This window comes from Astyanax mexicanus, chromosome 3 (assembly GCF_023375975.1).
Source record: "Astyanax mexicanus isolate ESR-SI-001 chromosome 3, AstMex3_surface, whole genome shotgun sequence".
Lineage (NCBI taxonomy): Eukaryota > Metazoa > Chordata > Actinopteri > Characiformes > Acestrorhamphidae > Astyanax > Astyanax mexicanus.
In genome coordinates this window covers 23,055,310-23,081,893 of record NC_064410.1, presented here as the reverse complement: position 1 = coordinate 23,081,893, position 26,584 = coordinate 23,055,310, and the positions used below count along the sequence as shown (strand labels likewise).

The following is a 26,584-nucleotide window of genomic DNA, read 5'->3' as shown; positions in this document are numbered from 1 at the left end:
ACGGTTGCACAGAGCTCCAGCAATTCACAAAAAATGTAGAATATGATCTGACCAGTTCTCAGGACAAGGCTAGAAATATCAGACAATCAACAACCACATATTTGGGCTGAAAATCAATAGCAGTCAATAGCAGTAAAATAAATAATTAAATAGATCAATAATTCCATCTCTAGACTGTATTCATTTACATGAGGTATTTATTTCATTAATGAGGGCATTTGGGGCAGTACCTGAGCACAGGTTGTAGTCGGGATGTTCTGTGCGGTGAGGTGGCAGCTGACGTGGTGAGCCAGAACTTCCTCCAGGGAGGCAAAGAGCTGCCGACAAGCAGAACACATGTACAGGGAGGTGCCGCTGGCCATCGTCGAGGGCCTGTTAAAAAAGAAGCACAGAAGCACAGTGGGACACATTAAAATGAGAATAGCAGCATGGGGATGTGTGAATGAGTGTGAGAGAGGAAGCACTCTAAATAAGACACCGGCGTAAAAAAAAGCACCAGCTGCCCGTGCCAGTTCAATGGCCCTATCACACTGAGCACATGCTGCAATGAAATGAATGCAGGCTACAGAACTACAGCATGTCAGGGCTCCCTCAGGAGTGCAGACGTGTGAAAGGGCTTGCGAGAATTACATTTTCCATTTTCTGTCTTATTGGATTGGGTGTTTGTGTTTGTAGACACTGAAGACAGATGGCCATTTAGAGACACTGGCAGTGGACAGCAATCACCACCCCCAATCACATATGCAGTTCAAAACAAGCGGCCAAAAAAACACAAAAAAAAAAAGAGGAACACAACACGCTGATATGCCAAAAGTCATGCAATATCATTGTGGAAATCGATCATGAAGTATTACCTTTGTAAAGTGGTATCATGTTTGTGAGGCTGAATACTGGCCAGTTGAGCTCATGGCAAAGCTGTGTCATTTTTTTTGGAGTTCAATCAACGCCCAATTGTTGGTGCCAGATGGTCTGGATGTTCCCTTTCCAAAGTTATGAAGTGGAGGCATTTACAATGGCTTGCAAAAGTATTCATACCCCTCGAACTTTATCACATTTTTTCCCATTTTCCCCCCAATTTACACAGCCAATTACCCAACCCACTTATTAGACTCCCCCCATCACCAGAAGAGCAAAGACTAGCACATGCCTCTTCCGATACATGTAAAGTCAGCCACCACCTCTTTTATAAAACTGCTGCTGAGTAGCCTACACGCTCGGAGGAGAGCACAGCGACTCGGTTCTGATACATCAGCTCACAGGCGCCTTGTGCTGAGGAACATCACCCTTTGGAGTAATGTGAGGAAAGAGCGCCATCTCCCCACCCAGACAGAGCAAGGCCAATTGTGCTCTCTCAGGGCTCCGGTAGCCACTGGCAAGCTACATGAACAGGATTCGAACCGGCATTCTATCTCCTGATCATAGTGGCAGCGCTTAGCCTGCTGGACCACTCGGTGCCAAACTTTATCACACTACCAATTTTATAAGATTATAAGCGATAGACCAACACAAAGTTGCACATAATTGTGAACTAGACTGAAAATGTTACATTTTTTCAATATACAAAATTTTAAAATCTGAAAAGTGTAACATGCAAAAGTATGCAGCCCTGTTTACTCTGAAACCTCTAAATAAAATTCAGTGCAATCAACTGCCTTCAGAAGTCTTAGTATAATTACAAACACCTGTTCTGTGAAGGCCTCAGTGGATTGTTAGAGAACACTAGTGAACAAACAGCATCATAAAGACCAAGAAACTCACCAGACAGGTCAGAGATAAAGTTGTGGAAAAGTTTAAAGCAGGGTTAGGTAATAAAACATATCCCAAGCTCTGAGCATCCTAATAAGCACCCGCCCCATAAACTGGCTGTTTTCGGGCTGTTTGAGTGAAATATGATCAGAATTATGTTAATTAACACTGTAACATAGAAGCATAGAACTATTATTTAATTAAAATGATTTTTAAGAACAGCTACACACAATGCTGCAAGTCAAACACAAAGGAGTTCACGTGAGAGAGAGAGAGAGAGACAGACAGAGAGAGACAGAGAGAGAGACAGAGAGAGAGAGACAGAGAGACAGACAGAGAGTGAGACAGAGAGAGAGAGAGAGAGACACAGAGAGAGAGAGATTTGCATGTTCTGGTGTATTAGCTACTCACAGGTAAAGGTTCTCTTTGATCTCCTCGTGCTCATATTCTAGTCCCATACATAATTCTGCAGCTCCCTCAGTGTTTTCTGTCGTATTTTGTGGCTAGTGCGAGCACTTACAACTAACACCGCGGACCGCGAGGTGCCGCAGCGCTGCCGCTGTTGTGCCGAATCCGACTCCCTGCTGAATCCGACTACAGCTTTATTTAAAAATAAAAATATAATAAAAAACAGATGCCTACATCTCAGACTATTTTCTGGAGCCCGACCCGGCCCGAGGAATGTGGTGAGAAATCTCGGCCCGAACCGACCTGATTTCGGTCAAATCAGGTTCGGGCAGACAATCTAAACTCTAATCCACAGCCCACATGGGAGCTTTGAAGTGATAAAAGAAAGACAAAAGAAGTGCTGTTCAAAGCTTGCCCCAAGCCGTGAAGGGGACACAGCAAACGTGGAATAAGATGATGTGATTAGATGAGACCAAATTTGAACTTTTAGGCCTAAATGCAAAGCTCTATATGTGGCGTAAAAGTAACACTGCTTATCACCCTGAACACACCATCCCCACTGTGAAACATGGTGGGGGCAGCATCATGCTATAAGGTTGCTTTTCTTCAGCAGGGACAAGGAAGCTGTTAAGAGTTGATGGAAAGATATCGGGGAGCTAAAAACAGGGCGATCCTTGAGGAAAATCTATTGGAGGCTGCAAAAGACTTGAGTTTGGGAAGGAGATTCACCTTCCAGCAAGACAATGACCCTGAAGATACAGCCAGAGCTACAGTGGAATGGTTTAGATCAGAGAATATTCATGTGCTAGTTCTGACGTAAATCCCATTGAGCATCTGTGGCAAGACATAAAAATTGCTGTTAATAGACGCTCTTTATCCAACCTGCCGGAGCTTGAGCTTTTTTGCAAAGAAGAATGGGCAAAAATTTCAGACTCTAGACGTGCAAGGCTGGTAGAGACTGATTACTTCTAATTATTTTTGCACAACACACTTTTCAGATTTTTATTTGATTAAACTTTTGAAAACCATGTATCATTTTGGCCCACTTTACAATTATGTGCTACTTTGTGTTGGCCTAACATTTAAATTTAATTTAAAAATTATGGATGTAAGGTGACAAGTATGCATATTTTTGCAAGCTACTGTAATTCCTAGATCCATAATGTCATGTGTATCGGGATTACATAATTGAGGGCATTACCACTCACGGTGGACAGCGCAGTAGGTGGTAATGATCACTACCGGCAGTGTCTGGCTAGAATTGTCCATGTGTGCAGAAATCAAATCCACATTTAATACATGAGGCTCCACCCACATATCCCACAGGTTAATGCAGCATTCTTTAGCTTTCCTAGGACATGGCAAAAGTCACGGGACACACTGTCTATTCCTGTCCCATGACCTTTGGCACCGGTTGACATCAGTTTAAATCGAGCTGTGTGTAAACTCCATTTTCTTGTATCAGCACATCAGCCTCTGTAAACAGTGTGTTCCAGTGATAACTCACATGGAGGAGCATCAGGATGTTTGGTAAAATTAGAAGCTTTTCAGAAGCTGATAGGTGTAATTTCTGCAGGCAGCACAGGACAAAAACAACATTAGCCAAACGATAAACATTACAAACAAAAACAGCCAAAGCAAGCAAAAGGGGATATGAAAGATCTTAGATTCAGTTTATATCCACACTGTTGTGGACGTCCCTATTAATGAAGGCAATGAAGCCTACTGTTGCACTTTCTGTTTGTGTTGTAACTGCTTATTAAGGGTTTATAACCTAATAAACAATTTTTAATAAACCCTGAATAAATGAGGCTTATTTTAAATTGGTATCGAATCTTTTAATTAATTTAAGCTGAATTCTAATCAAGTACACATTTACAGCCTTACGTTCCAAAGACATACAGAATTCTGACGAAGTTGAGACAATTTGTTAACAAATCAGACCTAAAGTCGCTTCACAGCTTCACAAGCTGAAATCTGTGTTCACCTACATATTGTCAGCGCTCTACATTTCTATAATCTGCCATGTTTACACCTGAAAGCCTGCGGGGGGACTCAGAGAGAAGATGGAAGGATGGAGGATGGGGCGAGTCGGTATCAGGTGTCTGCTGAACCAGCTCTGATGGAAAAGCCGGGCAGACAGGAGAGTGTGTTGAGGATTTTGGCAGGCTGGGCCGGGCTGCTGCGCCGTGCCTGATGGAGTCCCCAGCGGCCTTATAACAATGCACACGCTTTAAGGATTCTGCGGGGAGATGGGACTGTTCTGGATTTTAATCCTTTAAACACTTTTGGCACCGAGATGTGCTCCCGAGCAGATCTTCCTCTTCTGATTAAACTGAACTGGGAGGGGGGTTGGCAGTCAACACGTAGGCTGTTTCCAGACCCTGGAAGAGCTGGTGCGAAGACAGCCATGAAATTATCAACACAAGTCGAGCTTTAAGAAGAGGACCTGAGCCCAGATCTTAAGCTGGGGAAGCACTGAATGAGATAACACCTAACAAAGGCTCATCAAATTCATGTACCGTAGAAATAAATCACTGGGAGTGAGACCAGGTGCAGCTCTTGGTTATGGGTCAGTAATGGCCTGATTATCACTTGTGCAATATTGCCCCCTGGTGTAAATAGCAGCCCACTGCACTCCTCCTCTCCTCCTTCTCCTTTTCTACTGCTCCTTTCCTACCCTGGAAGAAGATGAAAGACTGGAGGAGAGGAGAGGAGCAGGAGGAGTGGGGAGAAGAAGCAGTAGTAATTGTGGAAATGGACATATTTAATATTATGCTGTCTACTGATGAACTGAGCCAATCACAGCGCTCAATTTCAGTTCACCCTATACTAGCCTATACTGCCCAGCAAATCACAGCTGCTGCAAGCAGCCATCCTTTTAATGAAGTTAAAAATGTAGATGTTTAATTTCCTGCTCATTGCAGACAAAAAAAAAAATAGATTCCAAAAAATGTTTGAAATATATCCCAATCAGAAAATAACAAAATCCCTGTGTTTTATTTATTTTATTGTATTATGTAACTGTTATTTATCTTTTTTTTTTTATTTGCTAATAAGAAGTGAATATATTTGTTCTTCTGGCATGTAAGTTTCTGGGTTTAATCAATGTGTAATTTTACTACAAAATGTATTACAAAATGCAATAAATAAAAACATTTAATATTAAATAATTAATATTAAAATATTTTTCAAGATAATTTTGTCACTGATATTTGTATTTTATAATAACATAATAATGAAAATGACACTATTTTAACAGCTATAGAACCTTTCATTATTAGAAGTTAAACATGCTAAAAAAAACTAACGAATTAATTAATGTAAAAAAACAAGCAATTACATACTATAGGTGATATTAAATATCATTATGGTCATATCCAGCACCCATGTGGGGTCTAAACTACAGCTCTTGGAAAAAATAAGAGACCACTTAAAAATAATGAGTTTCTTTAATTTTACCAAATTGAAAACCTCTGGAATATAATCAAGAGAAAGATGGATGATCACAAGCCATCAAACCAAGCTGAACTGCTTGAAATTTTGCACCAGGAGTGAGTAGCATAAAGTTATCCAAAAGCAGTGTGTAAGACTGGTGGAGGAGAACATGATGCCGAGATGCATGAAAACCGTGATTAAAACCACGGTTATTCCACCAAATATTCAGATTTCTGAACTCTGAACTTTCTGAATATGAACTTGTTTTCTTTGCATTATTTGAGGTCTAAAAGCTCTGCATCTTTATTGTTATTTCAGCTATTCTCATTTTTTTGCAAATAAATGCTCTATAAAAACAATATTTTTATTTGGAATTTGGGAGAAATGTTGTCTGTAGTTTATTGAATGAAACATGTTCATTTTACTCAAACATATACCTGTAAATAGCAAAATCAGACAATCTGGGTCAGAAACTGAAGTGGTTTCTTTATTTTTTGCCACAGCTGTGTTTGTAACTGTAACACATATAATAGTTAAACAGTAACTGTTACAGTCTGGGAGGCAGTACTTCTTTCTCTCGTACTGGAGGGCTGCTGGTGAACTTGATGTAACCTGCACATGCTGCTTTCTATGGTGAGTAATGGCCGCTCATTTCTGTGGAGCTGGTATCTATGCTCCCTGTCTCTTCTCTACGGTAGCTGAAAGCGAACTAAAACTGAATTAAAGAAGCAACGGACAAAGAAAACGCTTCCAAACACAAACACACACTATTTATAAGCACACACAGAACCACACACTTTAAAAACACGTTTACTCACTGTAAATACTCCAATCTCGCACTTCTCGCAGAAGTCAGGGAGCGCGTTACAGTAAAACCCCAGCGGATTGGCTGTCTCTCCGTCGACTCAGATTTGAGCCAATCAGTGAGTGGCTCAGCATAAACAGCGGGGGAGCTCGTCCCACTGTCATCAACCACGGACCACAGAGAGCGAGCGGCGCGCGGGAGCGCGTGTATAAACAGAAACAGCCTCATAGCATATTTTAATTATTTAACGTTTTAATGGTTTTGTAATTGAAATTTACAGGACTAGCACTTTAACCAATTTCAATCAAACTTTTGATAAGTTGATAAAACATTTTATAACAATAAATAAAGCATTCAATAAAGAACCAAGCTGGCATTTCAACGTTGAATCAACGTCATACATTCAACCTTTAATAAACCATAGCTCAAAAAAATAAAAAAAATCCTATGATTAACAAATTGTAAACAATAAACTCACATCAATGCTGTAAAGCTGAAATGTAAAATGCTGATTCAAAAGGCAGAAGGTTGAGGACATTGTGTTGATTCAACGTTAAAATTTTAACCTTAGCACAACCATTGAACATTAAATGTTTCAACCACATTTCAATGTTGAAGGTTGGTTGCGTGCCAGCAGGGACGTATAGGAAATGTTACATGGCTATAAGTCAATCGTATTTAAATTTTCTACTGTCTTGTCCCACATTTAATAGTATCATTTATATTTTGAGTGTCCTATAGTCACATTTTCTGACCATGTAACTCTCCATATATACCTCCCTGGGGTATATATACCCTGTCAAACCGCGCTACCCTCGTGTATATTTACCTGTAAAAAATACAAAAGAAGACCATATTAAATAATAATTATTGTATTTATTATTATTAATTTTCATTTACACTTTTGTGAAGTGACCGTGAGTCCAGTTTGTTTAATGCACAAAAATAGATTTAGCAAAAAAAAAACAGACAGAACACCTGGTTACACCTGTTAGGCGTAAGTTCAAATGTAGGATAGTTGTAATGTAAGTGTTTACTAAATTTCCTTAATGAAACGGGCTGTACCACACAAACTAGTGTGCATGCAGGAGCCAGTTATTAGCTACTAAATATTAACACTTACCCCTGAGCAGGAGTAAGTTAAGCTGTAACTAAACCAGTGAAAAACATTATATGACTTTTCTGGATCTACGAGCAGGATAAAAATAGGCAGTTGGCAGACAGGTTAAGGCTGTCAAATACTGAAACTTTTTTAAAAATATAAATAACAAAAACAACTCAAGCTGGTGGACAACTGCGTTCCCATGGCAACATGTTAAGTGCCATGGTATATATTTGATTATTTACTAAACCTTAAACCATATTTATTTCTCTAATAGCTGAAAATATGTTCCTCTGAGGTACTAAAACATACCAGTCCTGGTGAGATTTTTTAGAAACATTTCCTAACCTTTAATTTGCTTTAATTTTAATTTATGTATTTTTTTCACCTCTGCAGCGCCCTCTCAGGTTCAACTGTGCTGTAGGTGGGGATGCTGTGTCCAAGGCTGCATCCAGAACCTTTTGCTACTCCTCCTCTCCTACCCTGGAAAAAGGTGGAGGTGTAGAGGTATCAAGGAGAGGGTGCAGTAAAATGTGACTACTGATAAACTGACCCAATCACAACACTGGTTTTAGCTCCCCTAACACTGCCCAGCCAATCACAGCTGCTGCAAACAGCCAGCATTTGCTCATCCTGTGAAATGTGTATGTTTAAACCCCTGTTCATTCAAATACTACTCTTTCTGAAATGATGTGAAATATTTGCCAATCAAATAAAAGTGGTAGCCTTGTGTTATATATTTTATTGATTTTTTCTATTTTTTTATTTGTTCATAAAAAGTGAAGATCATACATGTAAAACTGACCTCAACATGCCTTAAGCAATCATTTAGTCCTCCATGGGCAATGCTAAAATTACTATTACAAACTGTTCAGCAGGCAAGACTTTAATTGTTTTTTACTTTTACCAGACATGGATATATTTTAGAGTAGTAGTCAGAGGTGAAATGAACCCATGCCATCCAGGAGGGAAACAAAAACACTGTCTGACCACACTAAAGACTGATTGGCTGACTCACAGACTCTTTGACGAGAACAGGCCAATCGGAAAACTCTGTTTTGCAAAGCTATCAAAATAATTTAGATTTAGTCATAATAAATGAGCTTTCTTGACATAGGGCATTAACCTAAAGTGAAGAATCAAAATAGCTGATCAATTGAGGGTGTAGGAAATTTTACCACAGGTGGCCAAAGAGCATCATGATTTAGTAGCCCTAAAAACTGCTTTATTTGCTCACACAGGCTAACGTATCTGTTTTGTGATCTAGTTGCACTGATAACAACCAAATTTCATTAAAAACACTAGCTACCGTACAAGACTTCAAGTTCACTTTTCACTTTATTAAATGAGTTCAGTTCATACTGACAAACAGACAGTATATCCATCCATCAATCCATCTCTCTGTTTCTATCAACATTCAAGTCTCCCATTAACCCTGGGCCAGAATGTTGACAAGAGGGGGAAAAACTGAAAAGTAACACATTTTGAGGGGATTCCAGATAAAGAGATAAGTAAAAAAGGAAACAAACGGAAAGGGGCTTTGCATTCTCAGCATCAATGTGTCTTTATGATGCAAACTATGAAATGTGTATCATCAGATCATGAGAAAACAATTTGACAAAACAATAATTACAAATAAACCTGAACTCGTACTCTAATGTCTGAGATCAGTAGACAACCCCAACATCATTGTATGCATCTCACATCTTAAAGCAACTCCAGCAATTGATACATACAACCATTGATCTCTGCTTTAAAAATAAGTGTAATGAATAAAACTGAACATTTTTTAGAAGTATAGAAGAACGCAGAGGAACAGTTTTCAAAGCTGTGGAAAATGAAGAACATACATCTATGATCCCCCGTCATTCAAGCATCTCATTCATGGCTCAAAGTTGACCTGTTACACCCTTTCAAGTCTGGCGTATACATTTTAAGCAGCCGGCTCAGTTTCAGAGACTGTTCCCTTCACAACACAAAGGATATAGGACCATGGTTTTCAGAGCACATCTCTGCGCTCCGCACTTGTTTAAATGTCCATCTTTAAAAATCAGACAAGACTAAAACAAGGTCACAGAAAACAAGTCGCTTGGACATATTTACTTTGTAGCGGCAAGTTACACAGATGTAACAAGACACCTGTTCAAAAACATTCATCAATCGTTCTTCACCTGAACTTAGGGGTTGATTTCAGGTGCCAAAGATGTGGACCCTAGTAGGCCTACAGTACAAGTTAAAACAGGATTACATTGCACACAGTTGGGGGTGGGGGGACAAAAGCACAATGCTTAGAAAGGGGAAGAGGAAGGAGAAAAAACAATAAATAAAAGCTAGCAAATAGCTGATGAAGACGACCCAGGAGAGATGGAGAAAGAAAAAAAGGAGACACTGGTTTGAGGGGTGTCCAAAAACAACCCCAAAAAAATTCAATTGAAATATTTACATTTAAAACAAAAAAATCTGCTTTAAAACAAAATATATTTACACAAGGATGAGTGGATCAGACCAGGACAAAGCTTCAACATACCCACTCCACAACACAAAAGGGGAAGAAAAAGACCAAACAAAAATAAAAACAAACCAATAAAATGGAAGATTATCAAGAAAGCTTCACAGATCGTTCGTAAAGAGGGGAAGATGGATCTCTATGGAAGATGGCTTCACCAAAAAAGTGTGAGAGATATGTTTCCTGTGTAGGACAGCTCCTCGTTGGGAGGAAAGATCAGGTCAGATGTTTAGGCAGACAAGTTTAGGTTCACTACCGATTAATCAATCGTCGCTCCACTGGCCAATACTGACAACAGAGATCGGATCAGGCCTGGTTTCTATTCTATTCACACCGAAATTCTACTATTGCTGTGCTGCTGTGTCTCACAGAAGATACAAATCCCTAAAATGAAGAGAATTATTGGGATAAAACTGTTAAAAAAAATTAAAAGAACAGTGCAAACACTTCTTACAAGTCCAAGGAGAATAAGAGATAACCAAAGCAGCTTAATGGTTACTTAAAAAAAAAAAAAAAAAAAAAAAAACAGGATTAAGTATTGTTCCATATCTAGACAGGGCTTTTCCCTAGACAGGCAAAAAAACTCCTAATCTTACAGCCACACCTTTTAAAACTCTTACACCTGGTCACTTCACATTGACTAGTATCTGGATTGTACAGTACCCTGATAGCATTTTAACCACATGTAGTCAAATGTGTCTTCAGTATGTCAGTTTAAAACTCCAACTGTTGTGCTGGGATGGAATTACCAATTAACCTTTTACAATGAATTTGTTTATACTGCTAGAAAATAGGTCAGGTTCAAAGCAGTCTTAGACCACTTTTTAAAGCGGTTTAAGTGATCACATTTGTATGTATAAGTGTAGGTATGCAAACTGCATGTTTGTATGTATGTTAAATGCATCTTGGGTGGGTGTGTTTCCACTTCCAATTTTAAGTGGCTTGGTCTAATACAGATCCAATTCAGATAAAAAAAAGACGTATAGACACTGTTTACACCTGAATTGATATCTGAATTGTATCATGAAAGATTTAAACCTCTTGCATTTACACTTGATAGCCAAAAGCACCTCCAATTAAATCGATTAAAATTCAATTGCTTGAAAGTGCAGCTTGTAGAAACTGATGTGTTTTTACGCTGCTATAACAACATGTGGCTCAAATGTGTCTCCACCTGACCACCACCTGAAGTGGTTTAATGAATCAGATTCATAATACATTTTAGTGTACACTTGCATTATGCTTAAACATCTAGATATAAACCTAATCCTAATAAAGCGACCAGGTGTAAACACAGGCTAATTAATGAAATTGCTTTGTAACTATCTCACATTGATACGAACACATGTGCACACTCACTTGGATCCCTCAACTTTGCCAAGAACAGAGCACTACAGTACAATGGCTTACACTAGCCTGTCTATTATCCCAATGTGTTCACATCAGATGAACTTAAAACTACACACACACACACACCCTCAGCAAAGCAATCAAAGACGCAACTCATGTTATAGTTTTCCCTTTTTTAAGAACAAACGTAAAGCTTAAAGTGCTCTCCATTCGTTTGTCCAGGGTATCCATCACACACGTGGAATTGCACAGGATACTTTTTGTGGTTTTCGACTTTTAAGCCTCAGCTGTAAATATATATGACCTACAGCCGACTGTGAGCATTGGACTGTGCAGTCATTTAAAAAAAAAAAAATAACAAAAAAAGAAAAGAAAAAAAAAGAAAAGAAAAAGAATAATAATAATAAAAAAAATAAAAATGCACCTTACTCCTCACCTCTGCCTGACTTAAAATATATGGATGAAAGAAAGAGAGGAGGAAATCCATTTTTAAAAGGTTTAAAAGTATAATTTAATAATAGCTTTAAACAAAGGAAACATGGCTTTTTCCGTTACTATATTCATTTAAAATCAGATCAGCGACATGAGTGACTTCAATTGCTTGAGTTTATCGCTCCACATGACGAGAGAGAGGGTTGGGAGGAGTCGCTTTGCCGGCTGAAGCAGGACAACAGTTCTGCCATCTCACCATCCTTCTTTAATAAATGTGCAGTCAAATAAATTAAGATGCAATAAAAAAAGAAAGGTAAATTAAATTAAAGGTAATAAAAAAGGTACATTATTAGACAGAGGACCTGCCCCTCCTGCCACTTTAATATCGATAATTTTCAATCCCTGCAACCAGAGATGTGACTGTTAACAACAGCCATAACCTGTTTTGTGTTATGAGTGTCCTTAACAGGCATAGCTGGTCAGGACACTCACTTCAAAAACGACTGACTGACATTAACCAGAATAGATTTAGCAGGAACAAAACGTGTGTATGTAGGTTTCTGTGTATGTTTGTCTGTGTGCACATGTATGTGTGTGTATATGTCTGTGTGTATGCAGCTTAGACAACTGGATCAGTAGTAGTTGTAGACCTTTCTAAACCATTATCTCTGTTAAAATAGTACACAATTGTCAGTCACTGAAGACACTGAAATGTCAGAGGCAAAACCTGAATGACTAAATGAGAGAATGAGAGTTTACTTTTTTTCCTCCTTTTTTTCTGAAGGTTCAGACCTAATAGGGAAGAGAAACCATGTATGAGGTAAGTGTGCATGAGTGCGTTTGTTTAGGTGTGTACTGAGGAGGTGGCTCAGATTGGTTGCACATTTGTTTGAACTTGTCAGTGCTTCAGGCGCTGTTGGTCAGAGTCGAGTTGGGCTGTCCCGAACCGTCTGAACCATCTGAGAGAGAGAGAGAGAGAGAGAGAGAGAGAGAGAGAGAAAGAGAGAGAGTTATTAATGAAGGGATATCAGGACAATTGTTAGTGGACAAACATGAACAATCTGTACATTAAAAACAATACACAGTGAGGTGGCAAATCCAGGTCCAAAAAGTAAAAAATACCTCAACTTTTGATTGTTTTTGGAAAGCAAAAAATGTATTGTCTTGTTGCGAGTGAACCACAACCACTACAACATTTCTGATTACAAGTTATGTACCTTAATTTCCGGGCTATTGATTGCACCTGAATGTAAGCCGCACCCACTAATTAAAAAAAAACTTACATACACGGGCCGCACCTTACTATAAGAAGCACCTTTAATTAAACAGGCGATGTACACAAATGACGATACGTAGCACGAACAGCGCTGCGACATGGCTGGTTTAACAAAATAAAGTAGAGTCATGAGAGTAAAGTCGCAATAATAAAAGAAAAAAGTTGATGAATCACTTGGAATGCCAGTTTAAGAAGTTTTGAGGGAAATGAGCATTTTGCGCTCATGATCTGTTACAGAGTTGCTGTGATAACCATCAGTTACTTACATTTATAACCTGCTGTATATCAATGCTCTAGTTATCATTATATATACTTTACATTAAAAGAAAAGTTGTCACGCAATGAGGAATAAAAAATCCTGCATCGAAGAAAAAGATGCATCACGATGCACTAATCAAAATCTTATAATCGCAGACCTTTGAATTGTAACCAAATTGAATTTTAAGTTGCCTAGAGATTTCCATCACTATTATTTAATGTGAAAGGTAGAACAATCAAGGAACTCTGAAGGTCATGTAGTATGAAGCTTTCATAAGCTGCTTCTAGCTGTTATAACGAAATCCAGAAGTAGACCTAGATTTGCCACCTGCACGCACACACACACACACACGTATATCAATGGCCATCACTCACTGTTGGAACCTCAGCCACTCTTACAGCCTAACTGGAGCAGGATGGTGGATGGTATCATTACCGTGTGAAGAGGACGTAGTCTGTGCACGGGCATGAGGTGGAATGAGAGTGGGGTTTAGCTGAGGTTGAATAGACAGCTCTGTAATAACAGAGAAAAGGAAACAGAGGAAGAACTTTAATAAAAGACGTTAAAAGAAAAAGAACACAACACAAAAATCGACTGTCATGGAGAACCTAAGCTTCCACACTACAGGACAGGTGAAGAAGTGCGTAGAAACTAACCGGTTGTGGTGAAATTGAAAAGCTGGGGGAGTTCACGCCCGCTGGGCAGGCGTGTGCCCGGCTGACGCAGCTCGTCAAAGAAGGCGTGGGCGCAGGCCTGAAGCGGAGAAAGGCGTGTCACTGGTGTGTACTCCAAAAGCCGAGAACACAAAGCGATCGCCTCAGGAGGAGTCCGTGGCTTGAAGACCTGAAGGGACAGAAGGAAAGGAAGTGAAAAGTGAATTAGAGGGGCAGTGCTCTGGATTAACATTAGAAATCAACATCTACATAATCTGCATCTTCTACCTTTGTCCAAGGGTGAGCTTTGATCTGTGGGAATTTGAATTCTGTGTAGTTGGGGTTCATTTCTCGAATCTGTTCTCTTGTTGGAGTGCCCAGCACCTGAGAAAAGAAGGTTCATTAGTTTATTAAATTATTTTCATATATTTACCTAAATAACTAATATCATTTAGGTTTTAACAGGTTTTATATTAATATTTTCACAAAAAAAGGCAGGTAGAAGTGACTGATTAGAAAAAGGTGACAGTACAAATGTTTGTAAGTATTTTCATTTTATTTTCTTTGAATTTTTATCCCTTTTTTTTTGCCCAATATGGACTCCTAAGTCCTCCCAACACTAAAACCCTATCCAGACGGGATTAGTTTCTCAGGGGATCCTGAGGTTATTTTCTTTTTTATGGGGGGTCTGCTGTGATTTTATTACCGTCTTGAACGACCATGTATGTGTTTTTCTCTTAGACATCCTCTTAGATAATTACAGGCTGAATTTTCTACTGCTTTTCGCTGAACTCCGTGGTCCTCCGGTAATTTTAGTCTTGTCCGGACTCACATCTCTGAGTTTTGTACTTTGCATTTAATAAAATAGCTATTTGTCCACTGCTACTCATCGTCATTACATTTTGGGCGTGTGTTTTCACGGAGATCCACATAAACACAACAGAAAGTGGAAATGAAGGAGCTACTGAACCAAACGGCGCAGTGACGAAGGGACACCAATGTGTTTCCATACAGATTCCCACACTTTGTGGTTATGAAAAGTACTTTCGAATTGTTGATGAAATTTGGCTTTCCTCTAAACCAAAATAAGAGTCAGTGTCTCTTCTCTGCTCCGGTGTTTTTATGAGCACTTAGCACTGCCATCGTGCTTTCGTCTGCAAAAGCAAAAGTCATGTAAGAGTGCAAAATATTTTTCACAGATGTCCCCCTGAGAAACTAATCCCGTCAGGATAGGGCTTAAAAGGGGGAAGACTTGCACAGGACTCCTCAAACACGTCAACCTAGCTTTGCCGAGTACCCAGCTTAAAAACATCAATGAACAGCTGCCAGTGCTGAGCACAACATTGCAGTAATAGTGAAGTGGTGACAAGATGCCACCCTGAACCAGTAATCTTGTATCAAAGTGGAAATGCCTTAGCCCACTGGACCAACACTTTGGAACAGCGTACTGCTTAAATGTTAGAAAACTACTTTCTAGTTTTTGCCTAAAAAAAAATTTTTATCCAGACCCTTAATCAGATAAAAGAATGTTTTTGAATATGAGCCAACGTTCGCAAAGAGTGGATAGACAAGCTCTCCAAAACTGGGTGTAATGTTTGTAAGCTTTAAATGTATTGAATGCCATTTAGCCCCTCACCTTGATGATTTCCACTAGCTGGTCTACGCCACTGTCTCCAGGGAAAATAGGCTGTCCCAGCAGCAGCTCAGCCAGCACACAGCCAGCCGACCAGATGTCTATGTTAGAGGTGTAGTCAGTCGCCCCAAAGATGAGCTCGGGTGCACGGTAATACCGGGAACAGATGTAGGAGACGTTGGGCTCGCCTCTTATCAACTGCTTTGCACTGAAAATGCAAGAGTAGAATATTTTAGAAGACAGAACATGATGACTCCTGATGAAACAAGGTAGACAAAAAAAATCAAATCTTACTACTAACACATTAATAACAGTATTTTTAAGCCTGGTCATGACACAACAGACTGGCTCACTACTAGTAACATGCCTGAACACACTGTATTCGGACTCATGACCACGTAACCATGCAATTCAGCTCAAAGACAAGGCTTTATGGACACATTTCACATCTGCTGTGGAGTGATGCAGAATGAACAATAAATTCATATTTAATTTCCCCAATAGAAAACTGTGTGTCATTACAAACTGCCACTGTAGACAAAATACACCATCACTATTCCCAACAGCTGCAGTCTTTACTTAACACAGTGAACTGTGTCATATGGTCAAGAGGCTGGTTATGATTACCATGAATTCTATAAATATCATGCCAGACATATAGGACAGAGCAGCTATCGTGAGAGTATGTGTTTGGTGCAACTTGTATAAAGACGTTGTTGTCATGCTTTTTAAGATATGATCTAAACATGATAACCAACAAGAAACTCTACCAGAGACAGAAATGACGCTAGAATCTACAGAAATGTAAGTGCAAGATACGTTCAACAATCTCAACTATTAAAAAATGGCAACTATACAGAGAAATGAAAAACCTTAACAATGTAAAGAACAACTGCCAAATTCACAATATGTTAAAAAGATAAAAAAAATCAGTAAAAAAAAAATGTCCAAAAGAAATCTAAGTATGGGAACCTGAAAAACATGCTACTTGAAAGAAGTTTGTCAAACGTAAGTGCTGTCTTGTTTAGAATGGAAAAAGATATGAACTTAATGTGAATTTTAACAATTTATTTTTTTTAATATTTGTTGAATTTATTCCCCATTATCAAAAGATTAAAAATGATTAAAAAGAAACACTGCTGAGGCTAAGAAGAAACTAAGAGACTAAGAAGAAAATGTATTATCAACTAGTGCTTCACAATATATCATTTAAGCCCAGACAGGTATAAAGTACTAGAAACCTAGATTTGGAAAAAAAAAAAAAAAAAACAGGGACTTGAGTAGAATTTAAAGTGTTCTTTGATTACTACACTTTCTGTACTTAAGTACTGCAACAAGTAGTTTATTCTAAAACGTACTACCTAAGTACTGAAAGTAAAAGTACAGTACTGTATTATAGAAAGTTTTCAGCGGTAAAGGCAGAACAGATTGCTTGTTTAGTTTCATCAAACCCAGTGACAGTGACAATTATTCATAACGTTTTTACAATAGTAAAGATGCAGCACATAAGAATTGTCTCAGCATAAAAGTATTACACTCATTGTAAATATGTAGAGAAGTATAAGTGGAATTAGGAGGAAAAAATAAATACTCCAGTAGATACAGATACAGCATTTTAGTACACATACACAATGTACTTTTTATGTTTTATGTTATGCTTTTTATGTTTAATACAAAAGGAACAAAAAATGCACATTTCTTACAATCTATCAAATGACAGACTACATTGTCCACTATCATTTATTTCACTTCGATTATGGACACATAGAGTGGATCAGTAATATTGTGACATGTTGCCTCGCTGACTGCTGGACAAAATTCCTGTCTTTGATAAGATCATAAAGAATATTGCAAAAAAATAAATATTGCAATGGAATTTTTTCCCTAATATTGGGCAGCCTGATCATTAATTGATGCATTAATTTGTCACCCTTTCCACTTGGCAACAAACATGCTGACAAATTTAGCTATGGCATAATGCAAAAGCCCATTTCACAAGGTCCGGAGCCTGACAGTTCTTCAGAAAAGCCATCATGTGGGTGGATAGAGCCCCCATGCTCATCATATGAGCGCAGATGTGCTTTAAGTCAGAAATCCAGACCCTCTATGCTGAAGACAGAGCAAGTGACTGACTGACCACTTGCATTTTCTTTGGGAGGCACCTACTTGCAAATCATCCCTCACTGACAAGTCGATCTCAGGAAATGTAAAGTCTGGATTTAGATCCAAAAGAAATCTATTCATCAATAGTGGAAGGCTTTGGGACAGGTCAGTCAGTCATTACTTCTGCAGGTTGTTAAGCTCGACACAAAGCAAGAAGCACAGACAAGACAGGAACAGGCATTCAGCCAGAAGATCAGTAGGTAAGAATTGTGGGAGGATGACACTTCTCCAAGAATTCAGTCTGTGTATGCTGACCTCCATGTAACCTCTTTATAAGAGAAACACTGGGTGAGGTAACTACTGTCTGCAGCACTACCCATAAGTACTAAACGTATTTGCTGACATCTTCTACTGTGCCAAAGACAGGATTCATTCACGTTTTAACCAATATATTTGATTAAAAAATATTTTTTTAAATTATTTTTCCTTCGAATTTATATGTCCATACAGTTTTTAAAACATCAATGCAGATATGGACAAACCAAAAATCAACTAAATTAATAAATATGATCAAAATTGATTATAGTAGGCCAAAAATGAATCTGATAAAAGTTGACACACAATCTTTAATAACAAAATGTGTGCGAGATCCTAAGAGCTAAATTGTGTAGGGCTAAACAACTGAATTAATTCTGAACTGACGTATTTATTAGCTCAAAATAGATTTTCCACACAATAAACGGATCCACAAAGATTTGTAGACCAAACATAATTTTTTTCCCAAAACTTATTCCGACATGGAAATTGATTATTTCAAATTCCATGATTTTTCCTAATTTTTTATGACCATACGAACCATGCAAAGACTATTTCAAGTATTCCCGACAGAACAGCTGCAGAACCTCATCAAACCCAGTCCAGAAACCTACTCAACCCAGATGCTAAAAAGGTTTACCATTTGACTCAAACAACACATGCCTGTTGGGTGCATCACAGTAATAACTTTTAAACACAAGTAACTGGATATCCCACTCAAGAGTACGTCAATCAGCCCAAAACAGCAAGTATCAGATAACAGCAAGTATCAGCAAGTATAAGGAGACTTTGAGCACCACAGTGCAGTTTGAGTATAGTTATGCAGATACTCTCTCAGCTTTGAGAAGAAGAGGATGGTTAGTTTCAAAAATATAGTACGTTTTATCTTGAGACAATGAAGGGAACATTACAGAAGCCCTACAGCTGGGGTCCTGTGTCCCAATTCACTAGCTGGGGCAGCAGTAGTGTTTTTGGACCACGAGCCTGACGAACCGGGTTCGATCCCGCATTATTTATTTTTTTCCTTCCCCACTGATGGAAAATATCTGGCCCGCTAAACTTAATTGCCGACCCCTGCCCTACAGGATGAGGCACTTCCTTTGCTTTACACTTGATAGGCATCAGTGATCAGTATCTGCCCTAAAAACACAGATTGGTTTATCTCCATTAAAGGCAAATACAAAACACACACCTGCCAAAGTCACAGAGCTTGAGCACAGCTGTCTCTGGGTCCACCAGCAGATTCTGTGGTTTAATGTCTCTATGACACACACCTTGGGAATGGATATAGGCCAGACTGCGGAACAGCTGGTACATATAGACCTGAAAGGGACAGGGAGAAACAAATGATCAAAAACCATACATTTTATAGCACATTTACTTAAAGTTTTAATTAGGAGTGTGCCATATCATACCATACGCAATAATATCGCCAACATTTTTTAACATCGTGCACGAAATAATACCCTGAAATATTGTGCCATATCAGCCACCCCTAGTTTTTTGACATAAGGTTATTTTTTGTTTTTAATTCAGTGTTTTCACCGAGAGTGGTTATATCCAACTTATATACACTATATAAGTTGAACTTACTATAAAATGGCCTCCTAAGAAAAGTCAAACTACAGATGACAAAGAAATAGTTTAAAACAGGGTTTTCCTGAGGAAAGAAAATAAATAAATAAAAATAAATAAATAAATAATCGCAATGGCAATCTAACGAAGTTTTCTTACCTTCACATAAATGATAGGAATGATGGTCTTGGCTTTGTTGAAATGCCGTGCCACCCTGTACACTGTTTCTGGCACAAAGTCCAGCACCAGATTCAGATAGACCTCATCTTTCTGTGGAAGACAAATGCTATAGTTAAATAAAATAATTATCAAAATTAGACAAAATTAAAATGCTAATTTATCTATATAAGAATATAACATATATATGTTTTCCCGTCTAAACCTAAAAAACACAGCATCCCACACACACCATACTAAACAACTGGACTGAACACCTAGACACCCACACGTTAACAACAACACAATGGAATGAACCACATTACAGGAATGTTAGACACCAACAGCTTTAAATGACTATTTTTTAAAGTGTCAAATATCCAGCATCAGCATTCATTACTGTCAGGCAGTTCAGACCAGAGCACATGATTACAATTGCAGACACAGACACCACGCTATCCTTTTAAAAGTCCTTGATAATCACTAGAGCTTTTCCAGTTCGCTCAAAGCTGATGACCAGACAACATTCACATTAACCTCTATACCACGCTGCCTCTTCACTGCGGCAGCATGCAAAATGAATCATGTTCATTCTACCCACAATGTTCAATTAAGTGATATTCAAAACAAATAGTTCAGTTATGAATAAGAGCCTTCATATGTTTATAAGACTTGTAGTAACCTCCAATCAGCAGAGGTACGTGTACAATCAACATACTAGTGCATCTCAAAAAAAAAAATTATATCATAGAGAAGTTCCTTTATTTCAGTAATTGTTAAAAATGTGAAACTCTCTGAAAATTAGAATATTATATGAGATCAATTAGTACTGCTGGAAAATGAAATCCGCATCTCTATTGTCAGCAGAGAGAAGCATGAAGTGTAGTTCGATTTTCCAGGAAAAAAACTGCACTGACTTTAAACTTGATAAAACACAGTGGACCAACACCAGCTGATCACATGACTCTCCAAACCATCACTGATCATCAGTAAATTTTGCATTTAATTTGGAAACCAAGGAAGCAGAGTCTGGAGGAAGAGTGGAGAGACACACAGTCCAAACTGCTTGAGGTCTAGTGTGAAGTTTCCACAGTCAGTGATGGTTTGGAGAGACATGTCATCTGCTGCTGTTGATCAACTGTGTTACATCAAGTCCAAAGTTCTCCCAGAAATTCTTAGAGCATATATCACTTTATTAATACAATCTTGCCTGAAAATTTAAGGCCAGATTGAAATGAATGGCTACCTAAGAAATGTTATTGTTTTGGAAAAGGTTGTAAAGACAGTTAAAAGCTAACAAATGGTATACAACTTATTGAAACGACTAAAACGGAGACCAGCAACAGAGACAGCTAAACAAACAGCGAGGAGGTACACAAGCCGGAAGTTGCGTCACGCACCGTCAATTACAGTTTTCTATCGTGATAAATATTGATATCGAATTATTGCCCAGACCTAACCAGGAAGCTGAATTTAGGACTATTCCGGTCATTTTTTATGGATTTGGTAAAGGCTTTTATCTACTCTGAACTAGTTACTATCCATAGTTTTGTTATGCAACGCATCCTCTGTCATCCTCTAGGGGCAATACGAGACAGGATTCTAAGATGCAGTAAGGATTGTTGCATTTAGTAAAAGGACAGTTTAGAGTCTACAGTGTGAAACTATTTTACAGTGGAACATTAAAATTTTATACAATCTCTATATTGTGCATAGCAAAGTACTGATCTGGACATCCCTACACTGAACAAAACAAAGCCTTGATGAAAATACACACATACTAAGATAAGAGTTTTGAACAGCAGGAAAAAAAAACCCTTATCCTTACCTTCTCACCACTGGAGTAAAAGAAGTACCGTAATCTAACTATGTTACAGTGATCCAGCTTCCTCATGATCTGTAGCTCTCGGTTCTACAGGGACAGACAGATTCGGGAATGGTTATTGTTACGCAGAAATTTCAATGTCTCACCAGTCTCACCTAGATGCTTAATAATTATTAGAACAATTATTACAACAACCCTGACATACCTTAAACCTTTTATCTTGAAGAACTTTTTTGATGGCCACCAGTTCCTGGGTGTCAATGAGGCGTGCTTGATACACCACACCAAAAGAGCCATTACCGATCACCTTGATGTCCGTGTAGGACACTTCCTGGGGACGGTCTGGACCCTGGCCAGGGGTGGCAACCACGGTAGTCACCTCACCTCCAGGTCCTTGAAAAAGATCAAATACAGAGTTGTTCTTTAACCCACATAACCCTTTTCAGTTATAGTAAGGCAACAAGATCCAAAAAGTAATGACAAACACTGATGCGAACCAAGAAATCTCAAAGATAACAGTACATATAACTCAATAAATAACCAGTCAAAAGTAAACAAATCACCTGGTAAAAAACAGTATTATTTTGCTTTAGATGCAGCCCAACAACTGGGTACTAGATAAAACCACAGTAATCTAAAATGTAACTCTCATGCAAACATAAGTGTTTCCATATTGCTGCCCTGGCATTTATTAACAAAACAAAAAAACAAGCGCCCCAGACTGCTGCAAAACTCAACATGTAATTGTGTCTCATTTATCAATATATCTGTTTAAACATAGGATTATGCTATACAACAGGGCATTAAAGTGCTTCCCTCACTACTAAAAAAGGCTACTACCTCTTGGTGAGGGATTGCTGACATGCCTCTACAACACAAAGACATTTAGCCCAGTTAACGGACTTTGATTGGGGACATAACTGAACTGAAAGAGACAGGATTGAGCTTTTAAGTGTTGGCCATATAGATGTGTCAGGCATCCTCCGGCACCTTTGTTGGCAATGTTCTCTTAAATGAGTAACCTGGACTGATATTTGATCTAAAACTGCATTGTCTTTAGTGACAAACCCATGTTGTGTTTGGGATTTGATGTGTGGAATATGAAGGCATTGCAGTGAGTGCTATTGAGAGACATACTTCCCCAAATGCTGGTGTAATAATGCTCTGGGGAGCAATCACATATAACAGCCACCCAACTCTAACAGTAATGTGTGCAGAATATCCTGGCATATGTGTTGTTTCTAATGGCAGGGCTTTCAATTGCATTTTTCCTTCCCAGATTGCAACAATTCCTTGGCCTGCCCCAATGACCACCAATGAGTTGATGAGTGTGCAGGATCTACAGGCCCATCGTCAAAATCTGTGTAGGATCTGTGGGAGCACAAATTCCTCAATGCCCAATAGTATTTTATCTTGCATTCAGGTTAGAGGCTGCCCAACAGGCACTAAATCCTCGTTTCAGTTCCTTACAGCAGTCTGCCCTTTATTTTAACTCATGAAGTCCCTGAGTGACATATACAGAACATCCTGAGAACAGGACCGTGTGTGAATGTGCGCTTGTTCATCTGATCTTATTTACAGAATGTAGGTGTGCTGGGATTAGTGCAGGAGATAAAAGTAGCTCCTTTTAATGGTGTATTCTCTTTTAGTTTCTACAGGTCTTCTACAGGATTCTTATAGGCTAATACAGTAGTCACTTACATACAGCTCTGAAAAAAAATTAAGAGACCACTTCAGTTTCTGAATTGGTTTCTCTGATTTTACTATTTATAGGTATAAGTTTGAATAAACTGAACATGCTGTTTTATTCTACAAACAACGGACAAAATGTATTCCAAATTCCAAATAAAATTATTGTCATTTAGAGCATTTTTGCAGAACATGGGAAATGGCTGAAATAACAAAAAAGATGCAGAGCTTTCAGACCTCAAATAATGCAAAGAAAACTAATTCATATTCATAAAGTTTTAATAGTTCAGAAACCAATACTTGGTGTAATAACCCTGTTTTTTTACATCACAGTTTTCATGCAGCTTGGCATGTTCTCCTCCACCTGTCTTACAGACTGCTTTTGGATAAATGTATGCCACTTCTTGTGCAAAAATTCAAGCAAGCTTGTGATAATCCATCTTTCTCTTGATTATATTCCAGAGGTTTTCAATTTAGTAAATTCAAAGAAACTCATCATTTTTAGATGGTCTCTTATTTATTTCCAGAACTGTATATCATCACTACATTCACACATACTAAGTTTAATTGCATTCCATCAACTCTCCCTCGGTGCATTATTGTTTTTTGCTGACAGAAGAAGAAATGATTAGTTAATATTTCTATGTTAACTAAGCGGCCACAATACTGAGCAAATAAGACATATTAGCAAGCTAGCTAACTATCCTACTGCCCTTAAATTAGGTTAGCTTCACTTGTCATGTAGTTAGCTAGTTTATTACTTATATTAATGGTTTATAATATCTACAATTAATCCTAATAAAATAAACGTTCTGTAGTTTCTGGTAATTTTGCTAGCTAACTAGCCTATCTAGTTAGTTAGTCAGTTAACTAAGTAAACTTTATAGTCAGCTACAATTAAACCTAATAAAATAAAAATAGATCTAGCTAGTTAATTCGGCAGGTAAGCTAGTTAGCCAGCTGGGTTAGTGTATCTATCCTGTTAGCTGGTTAGTTAGCAACAGGAATTATAGCCAACATATTAGGCAGCTAGCTATGGCTAGCTTATAGCTGTCATAAAGGAAAATACAATTAACGTTAGTTACGTTAGATGTTGATAGAAGCTACCGAGGTTGAGAGTTTGTCCACTTTACTGAGACGAACAAACGAGTCTGGTTTCCAATATCAACCTATCCGTATAATGTAGGTAATGTCACTAATATAGCGTTAGCTGTTTAGCTAACAAGCGCTAGCTATCGAACTGTAAACGAATGATACTGCTGGCTAGCTTTAGCTATTATAGCTAACGCTAGCTAAGTTACATTAGCCTGGCAACAATGAAACTGTAGGTTAACATATAAGATAGCTAGGTTAGCTAGCTAGATAGATATTTGACTTTACATTTTAGTGTATGCGTTAAAAACAAATGGCTAGCTAGTTAGCTTTTATTGTTCATTCATTTCCAAGCGCATAAAATATTAAAATAAAGAAACGAATAAAACAAGGACTAATGTTAATGTTAGCTAATGTTGGGGAGCTAACTATCATGCTAAGCTATCGTTAGCTAATAGCTAAGTTACCCAACTTCCCCTGGCAACGCTTTAGCACGGAACAAGTTCATCAGCTAGCCGTGTTACCTGTTAGCTAGCTACCGTAGCCTAACCGGCAGGGATAATAATTTCACTGCTGTACTGATAGATAACTAATAGCTTAGCGAACTAAAGCTAACTCGAGTACTGTAGGTTATATATATATATATATATATATATATATATATATATATATATATATATATATATATATATATATATATATATATTTAAACACTGGGTTTAAAGTCTCAGCTGTAGAACATATTAGCTAGCTAAGCTAAACCATCATCTGAATCTCCCGAATACTCACTGCCCAACTTCAGATTAGATGCGCTTCCCCCCGAGGCCTGAGAGTCCCCGGTCTTTCCCGTGTTACTCCCCACGACAGCGGCTGATCCCGCGGATGATGAAGCGGCGCCGGGAGGGTCAGCGAACGAGCTCGTCCTGGGCCGCCCGCTGCCGCTCATATCTGTTTAAAAGCGTGTGGCGGGGCAGGAGATTGGGGCTCGCCGGAGTTTTCACTGACAAAGACGAGACCGTGGCTAAACTGAGACTTAAAAATAAAGAGCTACAAAGAAAAGGACTCAATATTCTGCCACCCTCCAGCCGTGGCTCTCCTCGGTAGCTCGGACTGTCAAATCTCGGTGCCGCCTGGGAAATGAAGTCCTGGCTGGCTACACCCTAAGAGGACTGGATGGGACACAGGGTTCAAAACAACTACGACGGCTGACTGAGAGAGAGAGAGATAGAGAGGGGCGGGGGGCGCAGTACCGCCGGAGAGGGCGCTCTGCTCTCGGGCAGCAGCCAGGTGTGGAGTTCCTCCACCCACTCTGACGGGTTACGATTATAACTGTGCTCCTCACTGGAAATAAATAATTCTGCATTGAAGCTTGCTATCATTTTTTAATATGTTTTGAATAATATGTATATTTAAGTCATTTTTAAATGTATTTTAGTATTTTGGCCTTTGAGTATGCGAATCACTAGAGGGCGCTCCTGAATGAGAACAACATGAATGGATTCACATGGAGCAACTGAGAAAATTATACGTTATAAACATGTGAACACATTTATATGTATAAAAAAAATAATAATTTCCTTAATACAGAACAATATAAAAAGTTTCTAACGTTAGCTTTTTAACGTTATAGCTTTTGAACTAGCTGTTGTAAAACTTTTAAACTGGCATTGGCTTCCCAAACAAACAGCAGTAATGCTGGCTAGCATCTTTATTAAAACCCATTTAATGTAAAAAAAAAAAAACGATTTGTTGCATTTTTATGGATAATATATAAAAAGGTTACAACTTTCCAAAATTAAAGGACTCTCCTGAATAAGTAGTTAGATTCTATTTTAATTTGAGTTTTAGCCCCATTAATTGAGGACTGACTCGCGGGCTCCCTCTAGCGGCACGCATCATTTTCTGATAAGAAGTGGGCAGTCTCTCCATAAACCAGCTCTGGGCCTCCACCCAATCTTATGGGTGTTAAGGTTTTTCTGTTCCTCTCAGAATATGTGTTATTTTAAATCTTGCACTAGCTTCTCAACGTGTTGAAATATGTGATCTGAGAAATATATTATTTTTATTTTTATGTTTTTTTCCCATTGTATTTAACCCAATATATTATGACAAACATTACCAAGAACATGTCAGCAAAACCATATTCTGAGAATTGTGAGAAGTCTATTTTACATTTCTCTTCAAGGACACCATACTCATAGTGATAAATTGATTGTCTGAA

General features: G+C 38.4%; 2 protein-coding genes across 3 annotated transcripts in view; both read right to left on the bottom strand.

Annotated features, from left to right (window-relative positions):
* Window positions 1–6,595, bottom strand: part of LOC103032989 (zinc finger protein ZFP2) — a 48,009-nt gene extending 41,414 nt beyond the window's left edge. Inside the window, exons 1-2 of the mRNA XM_007253104.4 lie at window positions 6,411–6,595; window positions 231–372 (exon numbers count right to left, since the gene is read on the bottom strand). Of these exons, the coding sequence (XP_007253166.3) occupies window positions 231–362 (132 nt within the window). The 5' untranslated portion in view covers window positions 363–372; window positions 6,411–6,595. The remainder of the gene's footprint in view (window positions 1–230; window positions 373–6,410) is intronic.
* Window positions 6,596–8,818: 2,223 nt separating this feature from the next.
* Window positions 8,819–25,594, bottom strand: gsk3aa (glycogen synthase kinase 3 alpha a). 2 transcript variants are annotated; one of them, XM_007253102.4, is made up of 10 exons: window positions 25,153–25,594; window positions 21,788–21,975; window positions 21,586–21,669; window positions 19,761–19,871; window positions 19,219–19,349; window positions 15,612–15,816; window positions 14,264–14,359; window positions 13,979–14,165; window positions 13,697–13,835; window positions 8,819–12,746 (listed from the first exon to the last, which is right to left on the bottom strand). In XM_007253102.4, exons 1-9 carry the CDS (start codon window positions 25,307–25,309, stop codon window positions 13,717–13,719), a joined length of 1,278 nt encoding a protein of 425 aa, XP_007253164.2. In that variant the 5' UTR covers window positions 25,310–25,594; the 3' UTR covers window positions 8,819–12,746; window positions 13,697–13,716. The 2 variants fall into 2 exon arrangements, with proteins under 2 accessions (XP_007253164.2, XP_007253163.2); XM_007253101.4 differs by having other exon boundaries at window positions 13,758–13,835.
* Between the last annotated feature and the right edge of the window lie 990 nt (window positions 25,595–26,584).

Excerpts from the sequence above, each read along its gene's own strand:
- gsk3aa (XM_007253101.4), bottom strand. The coding sequence starts at position 25,309 with ATGAGCGGCAGCGGGCGGCCCAGGACGAGCTCGTTCGCTGACCCTCCC. Across the intron at positions 21,976-25,152 it reads ATCTAATCTGAAGTTGGGCA|GACCTGGAGGTGAGGTGACT; the intron begins GTGAGTATTCGG and ends ATCTTTTTCAAG. Across the intron at positions 14,360-15,611 it reads AGCTAGTGGAAATCATCAAG|GTGCTGGGCACTCCAACAAG; the intron begins GTGAGGGGCTAA and ends TTCTTTTCTCAG.